At 43.1% G+C, this 18,967-nt stretch overlaps 2 protein-coding genes across 2 annotated transcripts in view; one reads left to right on the forward strand and one right to left on the reverse strand.

Moving 5' to 3' along the window:
* ctnnal1 (catenin (cadherin-associated protein), alpha-like 1) overlaps window positions 1–9,240 on the forward strand; it is a 48,051-nt gene extending 38,811 nt beyond the window's left edge. Inside the window, exons 8-19 of the mRNA XM_030120693.1 lie at window positions 223–309; window positions 536–694; window positions 1,435–1,527; window positions 2,860–3,010; window positions 3,820–3,857; window positions 3,949–3,999; window positions 5,102–5,259; window positions 5,452–5,500; window positions 6,031–6,087; window positions 7,279–7,398; window positions 8,009–8,092; window positions 8,288–9,240. Coding sequence (XP_029976553.1) covers window positions 223–309; window positions 536–694; window positions 1,435–1,527; window positions 2,860–3,010; window positions 3,820–3,857; window positions 3,949–3,999; window positions 5,102–5,259; window positions 5,452–5,500; window positions 6,031–6,087; window positions 7,279–7,398; window positions 8,009–8,092; window positions 8,288–8,449 — 1,209 coding nt within the window. The 3' untranslated portion in view covers window positions 8,450–9,240. The remainder of the gene's footprint in view (window positions 1–222; window positions 310–535; window positions 695–1,434; window positions 1,528–2,859; window positions 3,011–3,819; window positions 3,858–3,948; window positions 4,000–5,101; window positions 5,260–5,451; window positions 5,501–6,030; window positions 6,088–7,278; window positions 7,399–8,008; window positions 8,093–8,287) is intronic.
* Window positions 9,241–9,860: 620 nt separating this feature from the next.
* Window positions 9,861–12,107, reverse strand: abitram (actin binding transcription modulator). Its single transcript, XM_030120694.1, has 6 exons — window positions 11,947–12,107; window positions 11,774–11,825; window positions 11,031–11,160; window positions 10,844–10,920; window positions 10,692–10,761; window positions 9,861–10,475 (listed from the first exon to the last, which is right to left on the reverse strand). The coding sequence occupies exons 1-6, from the start codon at window positions 12,026–12,028 to the stop codon at window positions 10,338–10,340; spliced, it is 549 nt and encodes a 182-aa protein (XP_029976554.1). The 5' UTR covers window positions 12,029–12,107; the 3' UTR covers window positions 9,861–10,337.
* Window positions 12,108–18,967: the final 6,860 nt, after the last annotated feature.

Below are 18,967 nucleotides of genomic sequence, written 5' to 3' on the forward strand. Positions count from 1 at the left end.
CAGATTCAGCAGAACACATTTGTTTTGGCTGCTTTTCTTTCTTTCTTTCTTTTTTTTTTTTAATTCAAGCTAGTCTGAAATTAGGAAAATTACTGTGAAATAGTCAAATGATGTAACTGGTTTATGCGGTAGAATTCATGTCGTGAGAGATTGTGCCCGAGTCCATAAAGACCACATCTTGCCTCATGTTTTATTCTCTTCTCGCTCCCCTCATCGGAGCAGCAGTCCGTCCACGCCAAAGAGGCCCCGGAGGCCATGGAGGTGGTCATCCTGAAGACGTGCCAGAGCATCACCGACCTCAGACGCGAGGTGAGCAGCGGCGTCTCTCTGGCGTCTCGGTGTGTGTCCTCGGGTGCGGACATGACGGGAATGTCTGTCACCGGCTGCTCTCCCACCTCGCCTCGGCGCGTCACCTCAGCTCACCTGCTGCTTCCGTCTTCACTGTCACCTGTACTCTTTTCCAAAAAAATCTCCCAGATTTCGCTCTTCTCTCCTCGTGCCTCTCTCAGTATTTGATCTCTGATTCCTCCCGCAGCTGCACAAGGTGGCGGTGGGCCGCGCCTCGGACCTGCTGAGGGTTCAGGGGGAGCAGTTGCCTCTGCGCACTCTCAAGGCGGCGGGTGCCGAGGGGAACCTGGAGGCGGTGTCGGAGTATTCGCGCAAACTGACCGAGCAAAAGGAGCAGCTTGTGGAGGTGGGCGGGGTCGGGGGTCGGGGGGCACATTCTGGCTGCTTGATGGTTCACACTGTAGACTGCAAATGAGGATGGATCACATGTTCACACTTTTTTCGACTTTATTTTTGCAACGACTACCAAGCAGCCTTCCTGCCCTATAATGAGGTGTTCTGCTCCTCCCCGTCTTACATGAACTTCATCACAGCTGCTTCGTCTTCCTTCGCAATCTCCAGATGACTAATCTCAGAAATAGGAATGAAATCTGCTGTCGAGTGTAATTAACATGTCTTATTGATTGACTGTTGTCCGGTTTTGCCGCCTTCTGCCGTGAAAACAGATTTGACACGAGACAAAGCTGCAGCAGGCTGAAGCTTTCATTTACTCAAAAAGTTCTCAACATTTGCCTTAAATTAATAAAACTTATATTTCAACACCAATCAAATGTGCAGGCACAAGTGGAAATAAAACATTGCTTTCATCGACAGCATTTCATAAAAGTTTGAATTAGTCATTCCACAATAAAGATAATTTTCTTTGGATTCTGTGTGTGTCTGTGGTTGTGTGTGTGGTTGTGTCAGCCCTCTGATGGACCGGTAACATTCACAGCCTCCACTTAACCTTTTGTCCTGTGTTGACCTTCAGGAGGAGGCTCCAGCCCCCTTTGACCTCCACTGGATAAAAAGGATATCAAAGATAGACGGATGTTTCATTAATGTCACGAACGCCTTCATTCAAATTCACTCTGTATTTCACTGCAGACGTGTCGGCTGCTGTGCCACGTGTCGGGAACAGAGCCGCTGGAGATCACCTGCATTCACGCTGAGGAGACCTTCCACGTCATCGGTCCACAGGTAACATTAAGCCGTCACACTCCTGTGCGATGCTGTGTGTAAGTTTGTGATGATGCTGCGCATGAAACACGCAGGGAGACTTTTAATCAAACTTAACACCATGGAATGCACGTCATTAAAGTCAAGCTGGCTACGCAGTGATTCAGGAGTAAAATCAAGCATGATTAATATTCTAAGATCCCGTTGGGGGGGAGGATAGTGGATTTGCTCTGTCTACCTCCTCCACCTTCCATTCATTCAGAATGGCTGAGCACATGCCGTCCACCCAGCCTTCCATCTCGGCTCTAATTATATTTGCTCTTGGAAACCATCCATGCCAGTAATTATCAGCGGTGTTGAATGTTCCAGTCCTCCAGCACTAATGTCAGGCCCCGTATGACTCTGCAGTAATGACGCTGCTCCCGAGTTCAAAGGTCAGTCAATCAATAACCACCCTGTACGGGCTGCCGCTGGTGTTATCTCACAGTCTCTTCCCAAAGTGATGCCGAGGTGGCCCAGAGGGTAATTGGCTATTAAATACTACACTGTGTGTGTGGTGTGTGTGTGGCTTCAATTGAATCCAGATTCCAGAATTTATTTAGTTGTAAATATTTAATTTTTTTTTTTTTTTTTTTTAGCCTGAGCTTCTACACATAAAGAATCACACAAATTTGAGTTCAAAAACTCTGAACGTGTGTATTTAGTGAAACACTGGGTCACTGTGGTTCAGATGACCTCAGTTCAGTTCTGTGTGAAGTTTGCATGTTCTACCTGTGCATCGGCTCCCTCCATTTACAGCAGCTTCTCTTCCTTTGATGATGCTGTTGCTCTTTGCAGTCGTGAGGTGAGGCTCATCAGTGGCTCTAAATTAGCTGTCAGTATGAATATATGTGTCCGTCTGTGCTGCCACTGTGAGGGATCGGTGATTTATTGAAGGTTTGCCCCCATGTCCGTTTTAATCTGGGATTTTCTCCAACCTTGACCTCTAAATTGAAAAAAGATGAGGTAGAAAATGGATGGATGTTTTTAAGCTTATTATTTTGAGCTCCACTTGACATCCATTTGTTTAGATCATCAGGAGCTTCTGGCTGTAATGATAATTATTATTATAAAACAAGTTCACAAAAACCAAGCAAACAGCAATTTGAAAAAAAAAAACCTTCCAATAATGAAAATAGAAAAAAGTTAAGACCAACACAGAATATGCAATAAAAAGTTTCAAGAACTGAAATGTCAGTCCCGACAATGTAAATTACTTTTGCTTCTTTCATTTTTACTTTGATCACTTCATGTCTCGCTGTTAGCTGACAGTCCCTCCTCCTCCTCCTCCTCCTCCTCCTCTCTGCTCCTCAGATCATCTCGGCGGCCCAGACGCTGGCCCTCCACCCGTCCAGCAAGATCGCAAAGGAGAACCTGGAAGTGTTCTGCGAGGCCTGGGAGTCGCAGCTCTGCGACATGGCTCTGCTGCTCAGAGAGATCAACGACGTGTTCGAAGGCAGACGAGGTGCGTTTAAGGGTGACGGGCGATCTGTGTTCGAAAGCAAACGGAGAGAAAAGAGCGAGGAGGAGGAGGAGATCCTAGAGAGAATCGAATTTTCAGATTGAACCTTCATGAGTCATTTTGCTCCTGAACATTTCAGCAGAATTAATAAAAGTTGAAGCTCAGGCAGAGCCGGCAGTGTGAACATCTCTATCAGAAATTAATCATCGTGGACCGTGGGAAGCGTTTTGTTAAAAGGAATAATGTCAATGTCACCGAGCAGCCATGCATTCTCTGGTCATTACTGTTCTGGTAACTGGGACGTGTCCAAACCACGGACAAAACACTCTCACCAGCATGACTCTGTCTGCAACACACAACACATGCACACAAAAAATGCTGTAAATATTTTCAAGTGCGGCTCGGTGAGGGAAAAGATGCGTGACGACGACGACGCCGTTTTATTCCTGCGGCATTAAAGTGTTTTATGGACATTATGAAGAGACATTTTATTATCTTCTCTTTTTTTATTATTCTTGCTAATCTTCCCCCGTGAGCATGACAGCTGAGTTTATTGCTGCTGTTGTGCTCTGAAATGAACCGTGCTGTTTATGTTTATGACGCCAGATAAAAACGTGTCAGAGGTGGGCAGTGATAAAAGCTGAATAATTTCCCTTTCTGTAATTACTGAATAACTATAATTGTAATCGGTTGAAAGGCGCATATATCTGCACCGTTATTTAAAGAGTCATAACAGCATCAAAGCTTAGAACGCATGGTTACTTGATCTTTTTTTTCCCTGAGATAATCACTGCAACTCTCTCCTCTTTCAGGAGACAAAAGACCTTACCTGTCACTTCCTCGACCCGGGGTTAGTATCACACATCCATTATCATAAACGCTTCAGTGATACAGTGGTTTATAATCCCCTGATTAATCTCGCTCGCCGCTCTCCTCTGCAGAAACACTCGGCCAACCTGAAGACTGCGAAGGCTGTCAAGTTGGATGCAGAGGTAGCGTGCGCCGCAAACTCCGCCGACACCGGGCTCAATACATCATGTCACATCTTGTACCGTGTTGTGGCAGCAGTATATCCATCTCCGGGAAACTCTGTCGCTCCCTTGAAGAATGGGAGCTGTTGGTATGGTAATACGCTGCGGTTTTGCCGGCCAGCACTTTTTTTTTTTCTCACACGCCGCTCCTCCACACACAGCAGGATTATGCTGATTACAGGCTTTCCCAGAGCATAAACAAGTGAAAAGGAGCCTGTTTGCATATATGTTTTTGTTCATTATGCCTCAGTGTTTCTCACTCGGGCTTATTTTCAGTTGGTGGGCATTTCCCTGGCCAGAACCAAAGTTCTGTAAACAAATAACACACTTGTTCTACTGTTTATACTGGTGGAAAACGTACTAAAAGATGTAAACAAAACAAAAGCTGAGCAGCTGCTGTGAGATTCACTCTATGACAATAATGTTAATCTCTTGCCCAGTATAATCCAATAATCAAAATTTCATAATTCAGCCAGAAAAGTTAGATTAAATACAGTTAACCGCAACCCTCCTTTAGGTTGAACTTTTTTTAAAGCCTGATGTGGCAACGTGCTTTCATTCAAGGCAAAAAACCAAAATCTGTAGGTTATGTATCTCCAAATTTTCTACCGCTTTCCATAAATACATTTCACGTTTTCTCTGTTCATCAGCGATAAGTTGGTTTGTTTTTGCTGCCGTTTTGCTGCGTGCTTTTTGCTGCCATCTGCTGTTCATTTCTGGAACTCAGCATTGTTTTACTATAGTAATTATTTTTTAAACAGTGCCACCTATAGGCAATGATCAGGAACAGCAGTAACTTCTGTATTTGTAAATTTCTAAGCTATGTAGTCATTTTCCAGGTTGTGTTAAACTCCAGTCGCTTTCAGCAGACAGTGTTCCTCTAGAGTTTTTCCTTAGATGGGTTTTGTCCTGATTGGCTGACCTGCAGCTCTTTGATTCTCACCCCGAGTGGACTTTAATCACGTGCACAAATAAACTGCACTGACGCTGAACACACCCTAAATGATTTTAGTCTGTGTGTGTGTGTGTTTGTGTGTGTGTGTGTGTGTGTGTGTGGCTGCAGGAGCAAACCAGCATGGCCAAGCTGGGCCTGGAGCTGCGTCTGCTGTCGTCGGACGTGGACGCGGAGGTGGAGAAGTGGGGGGAGGAGCAGGAGCACGACATCGCGCGGCAGAGCCAGAGCCTGGCCAGCATGGCCTACAACATGTACCTGTTCACCCGGTAAGCCCGCGCATCCCTTTAGAGGCTTGGCGTTGATGAGATGTTCGAACGCGGTTATCGAGCTTCAGGCTCCGACTCGTTCGATCAATAAAGCAATCGCATGTTCTGGAGTCACGTTTTGGATGATGGACGTGGCGTGTTTGGGACCCAGGATTACCTTTAACATTTTCTCTTTTCCATATCGATCCACAGAGGGGAGGGGCTGCTGAAAACAACTCTAGATCTCTTCCATCAAGCCGAGGTATCCGCTCATTTTACTCAGAACTGTAAACGGATGCGTGTCTTCTTTCATTACTCTGAAGATACTCTAGATTAACAATCGATGCCAGCTTCCATTCAGATCTGATAAAACCACGACAAGAACTTATTATCGTCGTGGCCGAAATCCGGTGCAGGAAGTTCCTCGACAGCTCGGACAGGAGGGGGAGTGAAGTCGCACGAAGAGATCTATCCCGCTGAACTGGGATCTCTGCCAGTAATATACAGTAATTTGTAAAATCAAGGCTCCAAATGTCAGCCAGAATTTATTCAATTTGGAATTGAGCAGTGGAGATAAGAGAGCGAGAGGAGCGAGAGGAGGGAAGAGACGGGAAGGCATACTGATAAGCAAAGCCCAGAAAAAGTAAATGCCTAACATTTACAAAGTATGAGGGTATTTTTTTTTTTTTTTTACCATTGAAGGGCTTCCAAGTGAAAGTTGAAAGACTTTTAGTTCTGCTTGTTGTTGTGGGAGTTTCTTTAATTTTCTGAGGTGTTTTTCTTACTCCGAAGGTTCTTTCCGAGGAGGGACTCCAGCTGTGCTCGTCTCTCCGCACTTTTTCTACTCAGGTATATGCTAATGCATTAAATCTGCCGCTTTCAAACAAACACACACTTCCACACACACTTCTAGTGTGTTTCAGGCTCCAAACCAAAGAGCAGCGCATTTACATAATACAGTTACAGAACACTTTTTGGAAAATAAGCACACAAATATGAATCTTTTGCACATTAAATGAAACATTTTTAGACAAGTAGCAGAAATATGAATACAAAACAATGAACATTGAAAAGCTGTGCTAAGAGGACAAAAAAAAAAAAAAAAAGTTGTTTATTCACTTCTGAACAAGGCGAGCTTCAAATATTCAGCCGGAGAAATGCGTGTCGACACCTGCGCCCCCACCCGCATGCCGCCTCTCACAACACTCCACACCCATATCACCCATCCTGACGTGCCACTGTGCCAAGTCTGCCTTATAAATCACACGGCGAGAGCAGGATATTAAGGCTGTCACACACACACACACACACACACACACCCATCTTCCTCTTCCTCTCCACTCAGACTCGAGATCCAGCAAACAAACGTCGCCTTCCTTCCGCTTGCCCCCTCCCCACCACCACCTCCCTTCTCCAGGTCCTCCAAGTTTAATTAGACGGTTCCTTTTGACAGCCTTTAACGACCGCCATTTGTCACCGCGGCGTCTGCCGGCGTGTAAAGTTGGGGCACGTGTGGCGGGGATCGGCCGCCGCCGCCGATTCATAATCGGGAGACGCGGCTCTTCAACTTGCCTCACGCTTTCTGATTAATTACATCAAACAAAAACTGGCGCTAATGGAGCGCCCCCGCCTCGCCCTCCACGCCGATGGTTCTCTGGCACGACACACACACACACACACACACACACCCACAGCACACCTGGTTTGCCCTCAATGGAAAGTAAAAAAAAAAAAGGTTGATGCAAATTAGCTCAAGCATTTTTACTGAGATTTAAGAGGTTTTCTGTGCTTTAATCAGTGATGAATAAATAAAAGACCGTGTCTTTTTAGGTCATTAGTGTCGGACACGTTGTGTGATTCACCTCGGCTGGGCTGTTCTTTTGTGTTGCGTTGTAAATTTCATCCAATAGATTTATCAGTTTCTGCTCATTTTACCAATTCTCCCTGTAAAAAAAAAAAAAAAAAAAAAGAAGAGAAGGAGGAAATGGCCTTATCAACCATCCCTGCGATGCTAAAAATCCTCTCCTCTCTCTGTTCCAGCTAGTTGATGAGGAAAAGTCTGTGGTGCTGACAGAAATGGAGAAGCTGGTGGCGTTGTGCCAACAGCTGCAGATGGGGGCCAAGACTCCCGTGCAGGGCAAGACTGCCACCTTCCAGAAGGTACCCACACTGCATTCTGTGTTTGCATCTGCATGAATTCATTAAAAAAATCAGTCAAACGATTGTTGATTGGACGTTGTTGTCCAGAATCTTTTCAGTTTGCTTATCAAATCAGTGATTTCACACCAAGTTTAAACAAGATGAAAACTTTTTTTTCAGAGCTTTGATTGCATTAAGCTGTGTACCCAACAGCATTATGACATCTGACACTTCTTATGGCCAGGCTAACCGTGGTCATTAGCAGCCATAGCATAATCTTTGAACGATCCGTGACAACATCTGAGACTTTGTGCTCCATTAATGAATGTCTGCAAGGAATTAATGAGTGTGCTGGACTTAGATGAGTTTGCCCCAGGTAACTTTGTAATAAAAGCAAAGGTTGGATTAAAGTGGAATAGCTGAAGCATGAAAAGTCCTCTGCTAATTAATGAGAGGTTTTTTTTTTTTATGTATTGACTCAGATTTATGAGAGATCAACCTAATCTTCACTCGGTCCTTACCGCCGCTGTCAGACTGTCTGTCAGGCCAGATTCCGCTGTAGATTATTGGTGATATTAAAGTACGCCTTCTTCAAGTACTGATGTATAATTTTGACGCCTTTGTCCTTCAGGTGGACTCGTCAATTCAAACAACCAGAAGCGTCCTGGCCGTGGTCCTCTCCCTCCTCCCGTTCTGTAACAAGCTCAACAGAAAGGTGACGGACGCAGAAATGATCACAAAACAAGTAGAAAACTAGAAAAACATCAGAGACAAGTTTTCAATTTTCTTTTCAATTCACAGTATAAACAGCTGAGATTTGCTTGCCGTCCGTTCATTTACGAAGCAAGCGCCTAATGAATTAAAATTATGTTTTTCACGCGTTGTCTCTTTCTCTGCTGTCCATCCGCAGTACAAGTCAGACCGGAACAGCCTCAGCTCTCCTCAGGATTGGAGAGAAAGGCAAGAAGCGTCGACGCCTGTCAAAGAGGAGGCGGCTCTCAACAGTAACGGCTTTGGCGTCAAGTCCTTGGAGCAGCACATGGCCGGTCTCAACCTCCTGGAGAGCAAATAGCCCATCAGACACTGTCCTCTCGCTCTCTCTCTCTGTCTCTCTGTATTTCCTCCGCTATTCTTTCTGGATCAGCACATAGCCAGCCTCACCTCCAGGGATTACTGCCTTCATCCTCATTGTTATGTATCCACCATCATGTGGTGTTGAGCTGCGGGGTGAAGTTGGTTGCCTTAGGTCAGCTAGAGTTTGTATTATGCTGTCCCGGTGATTAATTATAGAAGGCTCATAGAAAAGAAGGAAAAAAAAGCACATCGAAGCTCTCGGTGCCCAGTGGTGCAGTTTTACTCCAGCCGAGCTGGTTAGCAGACACAGCAGTTCCACCTCTGTCCACACGGTGGAGACAATCAGCCATTATGACAACAGTGAGTCTCCAAAGAAAGTGAGGCCTGGCACAAACCCGATTTTTAAAATCACTCTCATCGCATCTCAACCCGCTGAACTGATGAAGTGACAAGAGAGCGGAGGAGAAATCCACTCGATGCTCGGGCTCAGCCACACATCTGTCTTCACCACGTGCCTCCGTGTGACAAGCCTATTTGTTCCGTGACGTACTGTAAACGTGTTGCACAAGTTACATGAAAGAAACTGAAATTCCACCATGCATGAGCGCCCAGCCCTTTGTGTTTCAGTGTACAAAGATCACCGACTTGTTGAACACTTTCCATCTAATACTGTATTAACCACAGTGGTACCACACAGCACCGATCATCACGAGCACTGCAATGTCGACCACGCCATATGATTAAATGCCATAAAGTTCACTAGACATTCCCCATGTGCCATGCTAGCTAAAAAAATATATTTATTAAAAATGTAATGCCAAATATGAATATCCTCAAGAAAACACAGATCTTCAGCTTCTTAATATTATACATGATACTTTGTTCTCCTGCCATGTCTGGAGGCATTTTTCTTGGGGGGGGAAAAGCTGTTGATAAAGCTTATTAGTAAAATGCTTCAGTAAAACCATATTGACTTTCTTTCTCATAAAGAAATGGAAAAAAAAGTCACTCAACTGGCACCTGCGTCAAATGAAACCTTGAAGTGTACTTGTTATGAAGACTATCATTGTGAAGCTGCCTTGTGGGCCGATATGTGTTAAATGGTATATTATATAGAGAAACTATGGTACTTGAAGCATATACTTGTGTGTATTCCCAAGGTGGTGACTTTGGTACGAGTTGGGTTCGTGGTAATGTCTGAAATGTAAATCATACATAAAGCTTTTAGGAGTCCGTGTACAGTGTGAGAGCAGTGGAGAATGCTGGGTATTGTAGTGGCACTGCAGATGAGATGAAATCATAAATCTAGTTTTGGAGCACCTATTCTTTTGACAACTGAAAGGTTCATGAAAGTGAGACAAAATAAACAATATTTTTCTTAAGTGCCTGCTTGTTTATATTCTGCAAACATTCTTTTGTTCAAGTGGTTTATTTACATGATATGACAAACTAACCAAACAGTACTGTATTTCTCCATCCTTCATAAAAAAAAAAAAAAAAAAAAACTAGAAGGACCAATGTTATTTACAGAAATGTCTATACACAAGTGGCTGTCTTCCTGGTGACAGCAGTTGGGCTTTTCCCCTGCTGAGAACACTGTCAGCCAAACTCTCAAGTTACAAATAAAGTTAAAACAAACTCCAACTAACAGACTTTGCCCTTTAACATGGACACAGTAACAGGCCCGAGTCAAGACTGTAACCTGGACCTTATTACTGCAAAATGATAGTGCTGAATACAAAACTAAAAGTGCTAATTATATATTCCGACAGCCACATATATCCATATTTGTTTCCAGTCTTCAATGGATTTGGTAAGAACAAGTGGAAAATATTCTTCCAGAAAAGTCCAGAGCATCTTGGAGACGGCGTCTGCGTGGAGTTGTGTCAGGAGGGCTGAGGCTGGGCAGCGCCGCGTTTGGAGACGATGCTCTCAAACTGCTCTCTGCTCAGAAGGCTTTCGGTTATGCTCTTGCTCTCCTCAAACTTGGGCAGGATGACAGCGATGTATCCCTCAGTGGATGGCTGTAACGATCGGAAAGACAATGTAAAGATTCCAACTCTCATTCTGGAGAGTTTAGATGAATTCTGTTGATCTAAAACGGACTGATCAAGCATCTTCAATATCTTTACAGATACACGTGCATTTATACAGCTGCATGCAAACATCTGTAGATGTTCATAATACACAGGATGAGAAGTACACTGTTATGATATTGAGTGAAAATAAATGTAACTTACCTTCTCCAGTAGCAGATTAGGATTTTCTAAAATATTCTCATTGACTTCCAGGAGACGACCTCGGATACAACTATAACAATATATGGAAATGATTAAAGCAAGTACGGTAAGCATCTGGAAGACAGAGACATGCTTCAAAACTATAGCCTCACCTATAGATTGTGAACTCTGTGTCATCTGTGCATGTTATTCTACACAAAGGGGCAAAATCAGTGAGAAACTGTCCCCCCTGTAAGTACGAGAAGATGACCATGAGATGGTTTGTTGGAGCACTATTGCCACATACAAAAGAACAAATCTGTGCAAACAACAAAATCATGTGAAGCCAAATGAAATTACCCGCTTGGACTTCCCAGAAACTTTATTATTCAGCCGACTGCAGCCATTACTGATCTGATAATTGATACTTTTGATCGCTCGCCCATTCTGAAGGATTGGATGGGTCTCCGCTAAAGTGACAACACAGATTCTGCAAAACAAAAAAACAGACATTATGTCAAGCATTTCAACAAGAACACGCACATGCTGAAGCATTAAAGTTTAGACAATAACTTGGTTCTGTTCAGATCTCTGTCACGCTCACTATTTTATTGAGATCACTATGAAACTGACACTAATGACAGTGGGTGTGAAATTGCTGAGTGAAGATGTGTGTCTATTGTCTCTCCTCGTTTCCCCTGTGGTGGATTGGCGACCTGTTCAGAGTGTAAACTGTCCTATCCACTGGGATCAGCTCCAGCTCCCCTGAGCAACATAGAGTGGTATTGAAGATGGATGGATGGAGAAAAGACTAAAAACAAGGTAAGACTAAAGCATCACATTCAACAAAGTGCATTTAAAAGGTGCTAATATTTTATATATATATTATATATATATACATATATATATATATATATATATATATATATATATATATATATATATATATATATATATATGTGAAACACTTACGTTCATGCAAGCATTTATTTCTTTTAAAGCAACTGTTAAAACTATTGATCATAAAAATATGAATTCCATGTCATTAAAGTTTTTCACAATTATTAGACCTGGTCTAAGCATTTCTATCATTAAATTCTTACCTATTAGAATGCTGCAGGATACAGTGGTCCTCACATGGTTTCCCCTTCATATCTGATTCAAGTGAAGAAAACAATCATGACTTTATTTATTTTAGTATGAATAAAGAAAATGTTTATAAGAGCTAATGCTAGCCACTTAGCATCAAGTTCACATGTGACAAACTAAAACTCACCGGCTCTGTACCAGCGTGTATAATACCGGTCTATAACCGAGGGTGCCTTCGCATCATCGTCTTTCTCCTCCGGACAGTCCATTGGAGCAGTTCACGGCACAGATTTTAAATAAGAAATTAAAATTTCAGCGAACAAATTTCTAGCTGGACGTCCAAGCTTGGTGACCGGACAAATGATGGTGTTGCACCAAACGGTCCGTCATTTAAGCGTTCCCCAAAGGGCGAACGTTCCGCGTTTATTTTTTGTGGGTTCGTTGGTTTGTTTCTTGTTATTCCTATTTTTTTCTGTCGCTTTTAAGATTTAAATTTTTGTATTTTGTCTGGTTGGTAGGTTCAAAGAAAGACTAGTGCTCTGTTCATTAAAGAGACTGAGTTACAATGATTTCCCCACGGCTTTGTCAAGGTGGACGTTCCCTGCCTGACAGCTATGGCTGATGCTGACCCCGAATTAACAAGTTTTACAAATGAATGCAAAGAGAGATTCAAAAGATACAAATATATTGTTGAGTGTTGTGTGCAACACCATTAATAGTCAACAGTTTAATTAAAACTTTTAACAAAAACAGTTTAATCATATTCATTCGTGTGTTAAACTTGTTTAAAAGAGGGACCTACATTCTACTTTGGCAAATTTGATCAACACATTTAAATAATCTATTTTATTTCTGCTGTAAAATTTTATTCCTGAAACCCTGAGTGATTTTTCACATCAGCCACTAGATGTCAGACTATTGTAAACAACTAAGCAATCATATTGTAAATGTAATTTGCGTACTCTCTCGCCCACAGTTTATGAAAGGATAATCAAGCATTATGGCTGCAAAGTATTTCCATCCTTAGTTTATATATACTTATTTTATATAGATTAGTTTAGTTTATCATTTCTTGGCATCAGATTTGGGAAGTCACTTCACACCTTTAAGAATATCTCCTCCTTTTTGTTTCTAGTGATCTGAGCTCTAATGAGCCTCACAATGTTAAGTCTGCATTATGTAATACACCAAGAGAGAGAGGGGATACAGGAATGAAGGATTGTTGCCCTCCCTGGACTAAATAAAAATTGCTCCTCTCAGACTCCAGTCACATACCAAACATGACTGGCGTGGTAGCCTCCTCCTCCATGCAGGAGGAAACCTCTCTGTGGCACTGGCCCCAGCACAGGTCAGATTAATCAGTGATGACTTCATCTTGGTCACAGCAGTAAGAGAGAGTGAGAGGGGACTGACATTTTGTTTGCACAGCGAGTTTTCCACATATCCACTCAACATTTAGCAATGCTCGGAAAGTTTTTCTGTCTGAATCCATTCAGATGAATTTTTCCATGGCTGCTCTTTCTGTGGTAGGTGGCAGTCTGCAATTAATTTAGACGAAACTGAAATCCATTGTGGAAAGAGTGCACTCAAAGGCTGTGTGTGCTGCAGATATGCAGTTGTGTATCATTCATGCTATAAAGGTAGTCATGTGTAGTCGTGGCTGTAATTCAGGGACATAATTATTTTGCCTAAAATAGTTCAACACCATATTTTTGCCACAGTAGCATCAGGTGTTACACATCACAACTTGTGCTGCCAAAGATTCTGTGATAAACCCTGAGGATATGGAGTTTTTCATTTTAATGATTGTGTCAGAGGAAAAAGAGTCCAGTTAACTCGAGGATGTATCAGTATTTTTGCTTGTGTTTATCCACCTCTAGGGTGAATGCATGTATCTGTCAGACTGTGTACATTCCCAGCCGTTTACTACTTATTGCCGGGACTGAACTGGGCTCCCTCCACAACTCTTCATGACTCCACTTTGAGGTTCGCTCGCTGGCTGTCAGACAGGCATCTCGAGTGCCTCCAGCTGCAGGGTCAGTGTGTGTGTGTGTGTGTGTGTGTGTGTGTGTGTGTGTCATGAACGCGTAGTTCCACGTCAGCCACTGTTACAGCAGCCATTACTCTCTGGCTTGCTATTTGTCTGTTTGGCTCCAGCATTCTTTCCCTCCGCACAGAAGATGTCCAGTTCTCTCCTCCACGAGTCCGCCTGATAAGGGAAGATTACAGTCTGTCCAAGAGGGAGTGATGCTGCTTGCGTGGCTTCTGGCTGGTTTGTTTCTTCATTTTTTTTTCATTGGGACTGTACTTAATAAAGAGGAAACTGATGGTTCCCCGTCCCGCAATTAGTTGTGGCCTCAGCAATCGAGACAGATGGAACAATTTTGTGTTGCAAAGCAGACAGAGAGAATTCTTGTGAGACAGGAACATGCAGTGGCTAATTCAGATGAGGCACTCATTTACTAAAGAGAGGAGCGGCATACTGTCTGAGGGCCTCTGTCAGTTTTTCATCATTTAATAAGTATCCAGGACAACAGAGTTGCTGCCTGTCTTTTTCCTGGAGAGCAAAAAGGCACACATCTGGATTTTCTGTTAAGCAGATTGAATCATATACAGCCAACATGCGTATTCAATGTATCTCTTTATTTGATGATGGTTAGAGCACATTTAATGCTTCAGTGAAATGTTCGATCATTATAGCAGGAAAACCACAGAGACTTGACGTTTTCCTTTCCTGTTTCAGATTTAAAAAAAAAAAGCACAAAGTTATTTACATTCAGTCTACGTTACGTGCTCATATGTGGAAGCCCAGCCTCCAGAACACATCAGTTCATTACTTTTTAGGTGTCTGTTTCTTGTAAAATGTCAACTTATACTTACGTTTAACTTTCTTGCTGGATAGATAGATAGATAGATAGATAGATAGAGAAGGTAGCCCACATGATATGAATTATTGTGCAGGTTGCTATCAGAAAGTAAGCATCTGCGTTGTCCAGCATGCCTAACCTGCTCTTCAAAGGGGGCTTTAAGCTGAGAAATGCTGGGATCTTCATAAAACATGACCACAGTCAGTAATTCACACACACACCTGCATCTAATAAGTGTTTCAGAAAAATAGGATCACGATTTAAATATTCTGAATAAGCAAGTGAAATGCGACTGTAATACGGAGGGATTAGGTGTCCCTGCAGCCAGCTGCATCTTCAGATTGTTGCTCCTCCCTGAGATCAGCTCTGAGGATCATCACCGTTGCGTCATGCTAAGACTCTGCCGCACACTCACTCACACACACACACACACACACACACACTAAAACTTTTATAAAGTTTCACCTGACAGTGATCCAATTTCCCCCTGAAATGCACAAGCAAGAGAAAGTAAACTAGTTTCTTTCAACTTTTAACTTTCACTTCAGAAGACTCTGATGTGATGTATGACTTTCTAAAAAACATTTTAACGAGTTGCGGAAAGCGAGTTGACAAATAATCCAGTGTTACTTTAGAGGTTTATCCGGCACCATCGATCACGTGTTATTTTAGCTAAGCGTTCGTCTCGAGGACACGGCCTATCCTGACGCCCATCAGTCTTTACTGACTTCGTCTTCTCTCTGATTCCACTCACTGAAGAGATTTACGCTCAATCCCGATGCTAATTACTTCTCAGCTGTCGTCCCGCTTGTCATTTTCTGGAGATGAATGAGTTTCAACGGGAGCTGAAGGCATTAAGAAGAAATGCACATTTAAGAATGACTGACAGCCTTTTGGGTTTCTGCCATGTGCTCTCGTCTGCCAGAGCTGTAAAATATAATCGTTCTTTGATGTTTTATATTACATATATATTAGTTGATCAACTGGGACTTTAAAAAAAACTCCTTATATAAATCTTGTGGTTACTTTTTCTAAGCAGCCACGTGGCAAAGAGCTGCTCCCAGATCTGATGGAGAGGAAACTTTTCTTCAAGAGGCTTGACTATCTCTTGGAGAGCCTTCCTCTACTACTTGTAACGCGGCAGTGTGCAGGATGTGCCGAGCTCAAACTCAGCTGGCGGCCGAATGACAGCCCAGTCTTGGTTGTACGTTTTCATCCAAATATCCACCCTTCAGCTGCTTCCCAGAAAAACTCATTTATGCCTCCGACTGAGCGCAGCTCTCCAGATCCAGATGCTTCTTTTCTTCAAAAGATACTCTTTCATCCAACCTTCCGCGAGGCTGTGGCTGTGCTGGTTTGCTTTACTGTAACATCGGTTGGTTGTAAATGAAAAACACTGACTGCAGTTTGAGATTAACTACACCCAGCAGCACTGACAGTCGAGTCTGAAGTTAAATTTTATTTGCTTCCAGGGTCATTGCACGACTCATCCAGAGTCAAACGGAGACAGAGGATTCCGTCCTTCACTCCAGGACATATGATGCAACTCACATTGCAATAGATTTAAAGTATAGGCTGAATTTTCCAGTAACCCCGATCGATCTACGTTGATGACACGACAATATTCAATGCAGATATCGGGTCACTGCATCCTCACTGGAGTGCCAGGAGAGAACCGGTGCCGTGCACACACAGTGAGAACACGCAACCAACACAGGAAGACCCACAGCGTGTGAACAAACCAGGGCCACTCTTCCTGTGAGATAGTTGTGCCAATCACTGCACCACAGGGTGACCCTTAGACAGACCAGTCCTCTGTACAGCAACACATTCATTTACAAAAAAATGAACATTTTAGTGGTTTCCTTTGCATTTCTTTCTTCTTTTTTTTTCCTTCTCATTAATGCTCCATAGGTGAGATTATATTAGGTTTATAGGCTGTTAACGTCATTTCTACATTGTGTAAGCAGGCATCATGAACATTCCTAACAGATCATATAAGGCCACCTCCTTCCCTGGCAAAAAAAAAATGTCAACCTTTGTAGCTTTTCTTCTCTGCTTTTTTTTTTTTTTTTTTTTTTTTTTTTAATGTTTGTTTTCTCCGGGCTTCTCTGGACAGCCTTGGATTTGGTTGTGTGTATTGGCTCGGACCGCCGGTTCAGCATTAAAAGGCCGTGTTCTCATGTGCTGCTTCTGCACTGTTGACAGAACTGTTGGGAAGCCGTTATTCACAGGATCGCTGAAGACTGTCGAAAGCATTTCCACTTCATATTTAATCACATTTTGTTTTAAAAAAAAAACACAGATGAAAGGACAATCAGCACAGGATTAAAATTTACCCATCTTTTATCGTAATGGGAGCAATAATGTGGAAAGAGAAAGCAGCCGTTTTAATTAAAGCCGTGTATCTTTGATTTAGCTAAAGAAACATTTTCCTGGATCTTTTTTTTTTTCCTGATCACAGCGATCATCTCACGCTGAAGCGGTGAAGTCAGAGGTTTGGACAGCTGGGCTTTGTGGTCGATCCCAGGAATGTGGTGAGATTGGAAGAGTCTGATTAACAGAAAACAGGCTGCAGGAGGAAGAATTCCCCTCCATCCATTAATTTCCTTCACTTATCCCCTTTTTCTTTTCTCTGCCTTGATCTCATTCACACGGGCCGCAACTTTTCTAGCTCTTTTTTGTTTTCACTCAGAGGGAGAAAAAAACAGGAAAACAGAAGAGGAGACCGGAGAGCATGGACGTGTTTTCTTTGGTGCGTGCAGACTCTGTCACATCAAACAAAAGAATCAGACGGAGACCAGAGGAGTAAACTCTGAATGGTTCTGTTCATCAGGAGGTCATCGCTTCTTCTTGTAGGACAACATGCGCAGTGCGGGTCTCCGCGCCTCACTGAGGGTCTTTGTTTTCCCTGCGTTCACACACAGATGTGTGTGATGATTGGCAAGGCGTCGGAGTATTGTCTTTCTTTATCTGCATCGGCGTTACGGTAAAAGCCCGCATGGTTGGAGGGAAGGGTTGTTTTTTTTCTGGAATCCTCACCGATGTGAATATGGCCAGTCAGAGGGAAACTCGGGTTTATTTTGAATGCATAAATGGCCTTTGATGGACGGCGATTCCCACAAACTCGCATTTCATTCGGGGTCAGGGGCTGAACGTTGCATTCTTTGCTCGTCCCGCCTTGTTTTATACGTGCAAGTCGATCGAAACCTGCACGCCGACTCACTGACTGCCTTGCGGAGGTCTTCCCAGTCAGCTCCAGACGGGTTACACATGGTCTGCACCCCGACGAGAGGAGTGACTAATGCTGACTGGACGGCAGTCTCTGCGTGGTGCGGTGCAGCAGTGGGCCGCCGCATGTGCGTGTGTGTGCATCACTAATTGTTCCATGCATGCACGTGCACGCACACCGCCTTTGACTTCGCTCCACGAGGTTACTCGCAGATATTTTACGAGACTTTAAAATGAGGCAACCATTTGATCCTCTGTTTGAGCGTGAAGTAAAAGTGCTGAGCTCGTCGTGACTGATCGCTCGCGGTCGGCCGCTGGCTCGTAAATCTAATTAAATCAGATAAACAGGATTGGCAGTGTTGCCAGCTCGGTGGTACATGTTTGGGAACATGCACCAATTTCCTGAAATCAGTGTGAAACAGCACATGTTCTGCACCAACAGGGAAGTTTCTCATTCTTTCAGTCATTTTGCACTGAAATGAAGAATAATTTAGGCCGATCTGACGACCTCCACCCGCCTAAACTCGTCTTTCTCACAGTGGACTCGCTCACTCAAATGCAGAAAGATACAGATAGCAATCTCTGATTTATAAAAATAGATCCAGATAAGAAGCCTCTCTCTATAAATAGACCCTGGTTTGTGTTTTCTGTGCGTTCTTTTGGGTCAGTGGTTAAAAGCATTTGGCCTGAATGTTGATGACAGAAGAGGAAGTTGCTCAAGCGTGTATCTGAACGGAACACGTCACAGGGAGGTTTGGTCTAAGTTTTTTTTTTTCTTTTAACCACAAGTAATTCCACTCATGCAAGTGATAAGCTTTCAGTTATTTTTGTCTGTAACACACAGTAAACTAACTGTATGCTCAACATGCTGAATTATTGGAGCCGTTCAGCCACTGCTCAGCAGAGGAAGTTCACCGAAAATGAATTTAAACATAAATTCAGGAAGAAATTTATATGTAGGAAGTTTGAAAACGTCCTTTCTGCACGTTACCCTTGCTTCAGCTTACAATGCTTGTGGCCATTCTAAAAAAAAAAACACTTCGCAAATGTGTAAAATTTACCAGCAGTGAAAAACATGACAACTCACAGTAAAAAAGATTACAGTTGTGC

Source organism: Salarias fasciatus, chromosome 22, assembly GCF_902148845.1.
Source record: "Salarias fasciatus chromosome 22, fSalaFa1.1, whole genome shotgun sequence".
Classification (NCBI taxonomy): Eukaryota; Metazoa; Chordata; class Actinopteri; order Blenniiformes; family Blenniidae; genus Salarias; species Salarias fasciatus.

Bases quoted from the DNA above. Each gene is read 5' to 3' on its own strand.
- abitram (XM_030120694.1), bottom strand. From the start codon at position 12,028: ATGGACTGTCCGGAGGAGAAAGACGATGATGCGAAGGCACCCTCGGTT. The intron at 11,826-11,946 runs GTGAGTTTTAGT...CACTTGAATCAG, and splicing joins TACACGCTGGTACAGAGCCG to ATATGAAGGGGAAACCATGT. The intron at 10,921-11,030 runs GTAATTTCATTT...TCGTACTTACAG, and splicing joins TTTCTGGGAAGTCCAAGCGG to GGGGGACAGTTTCTCACTGA.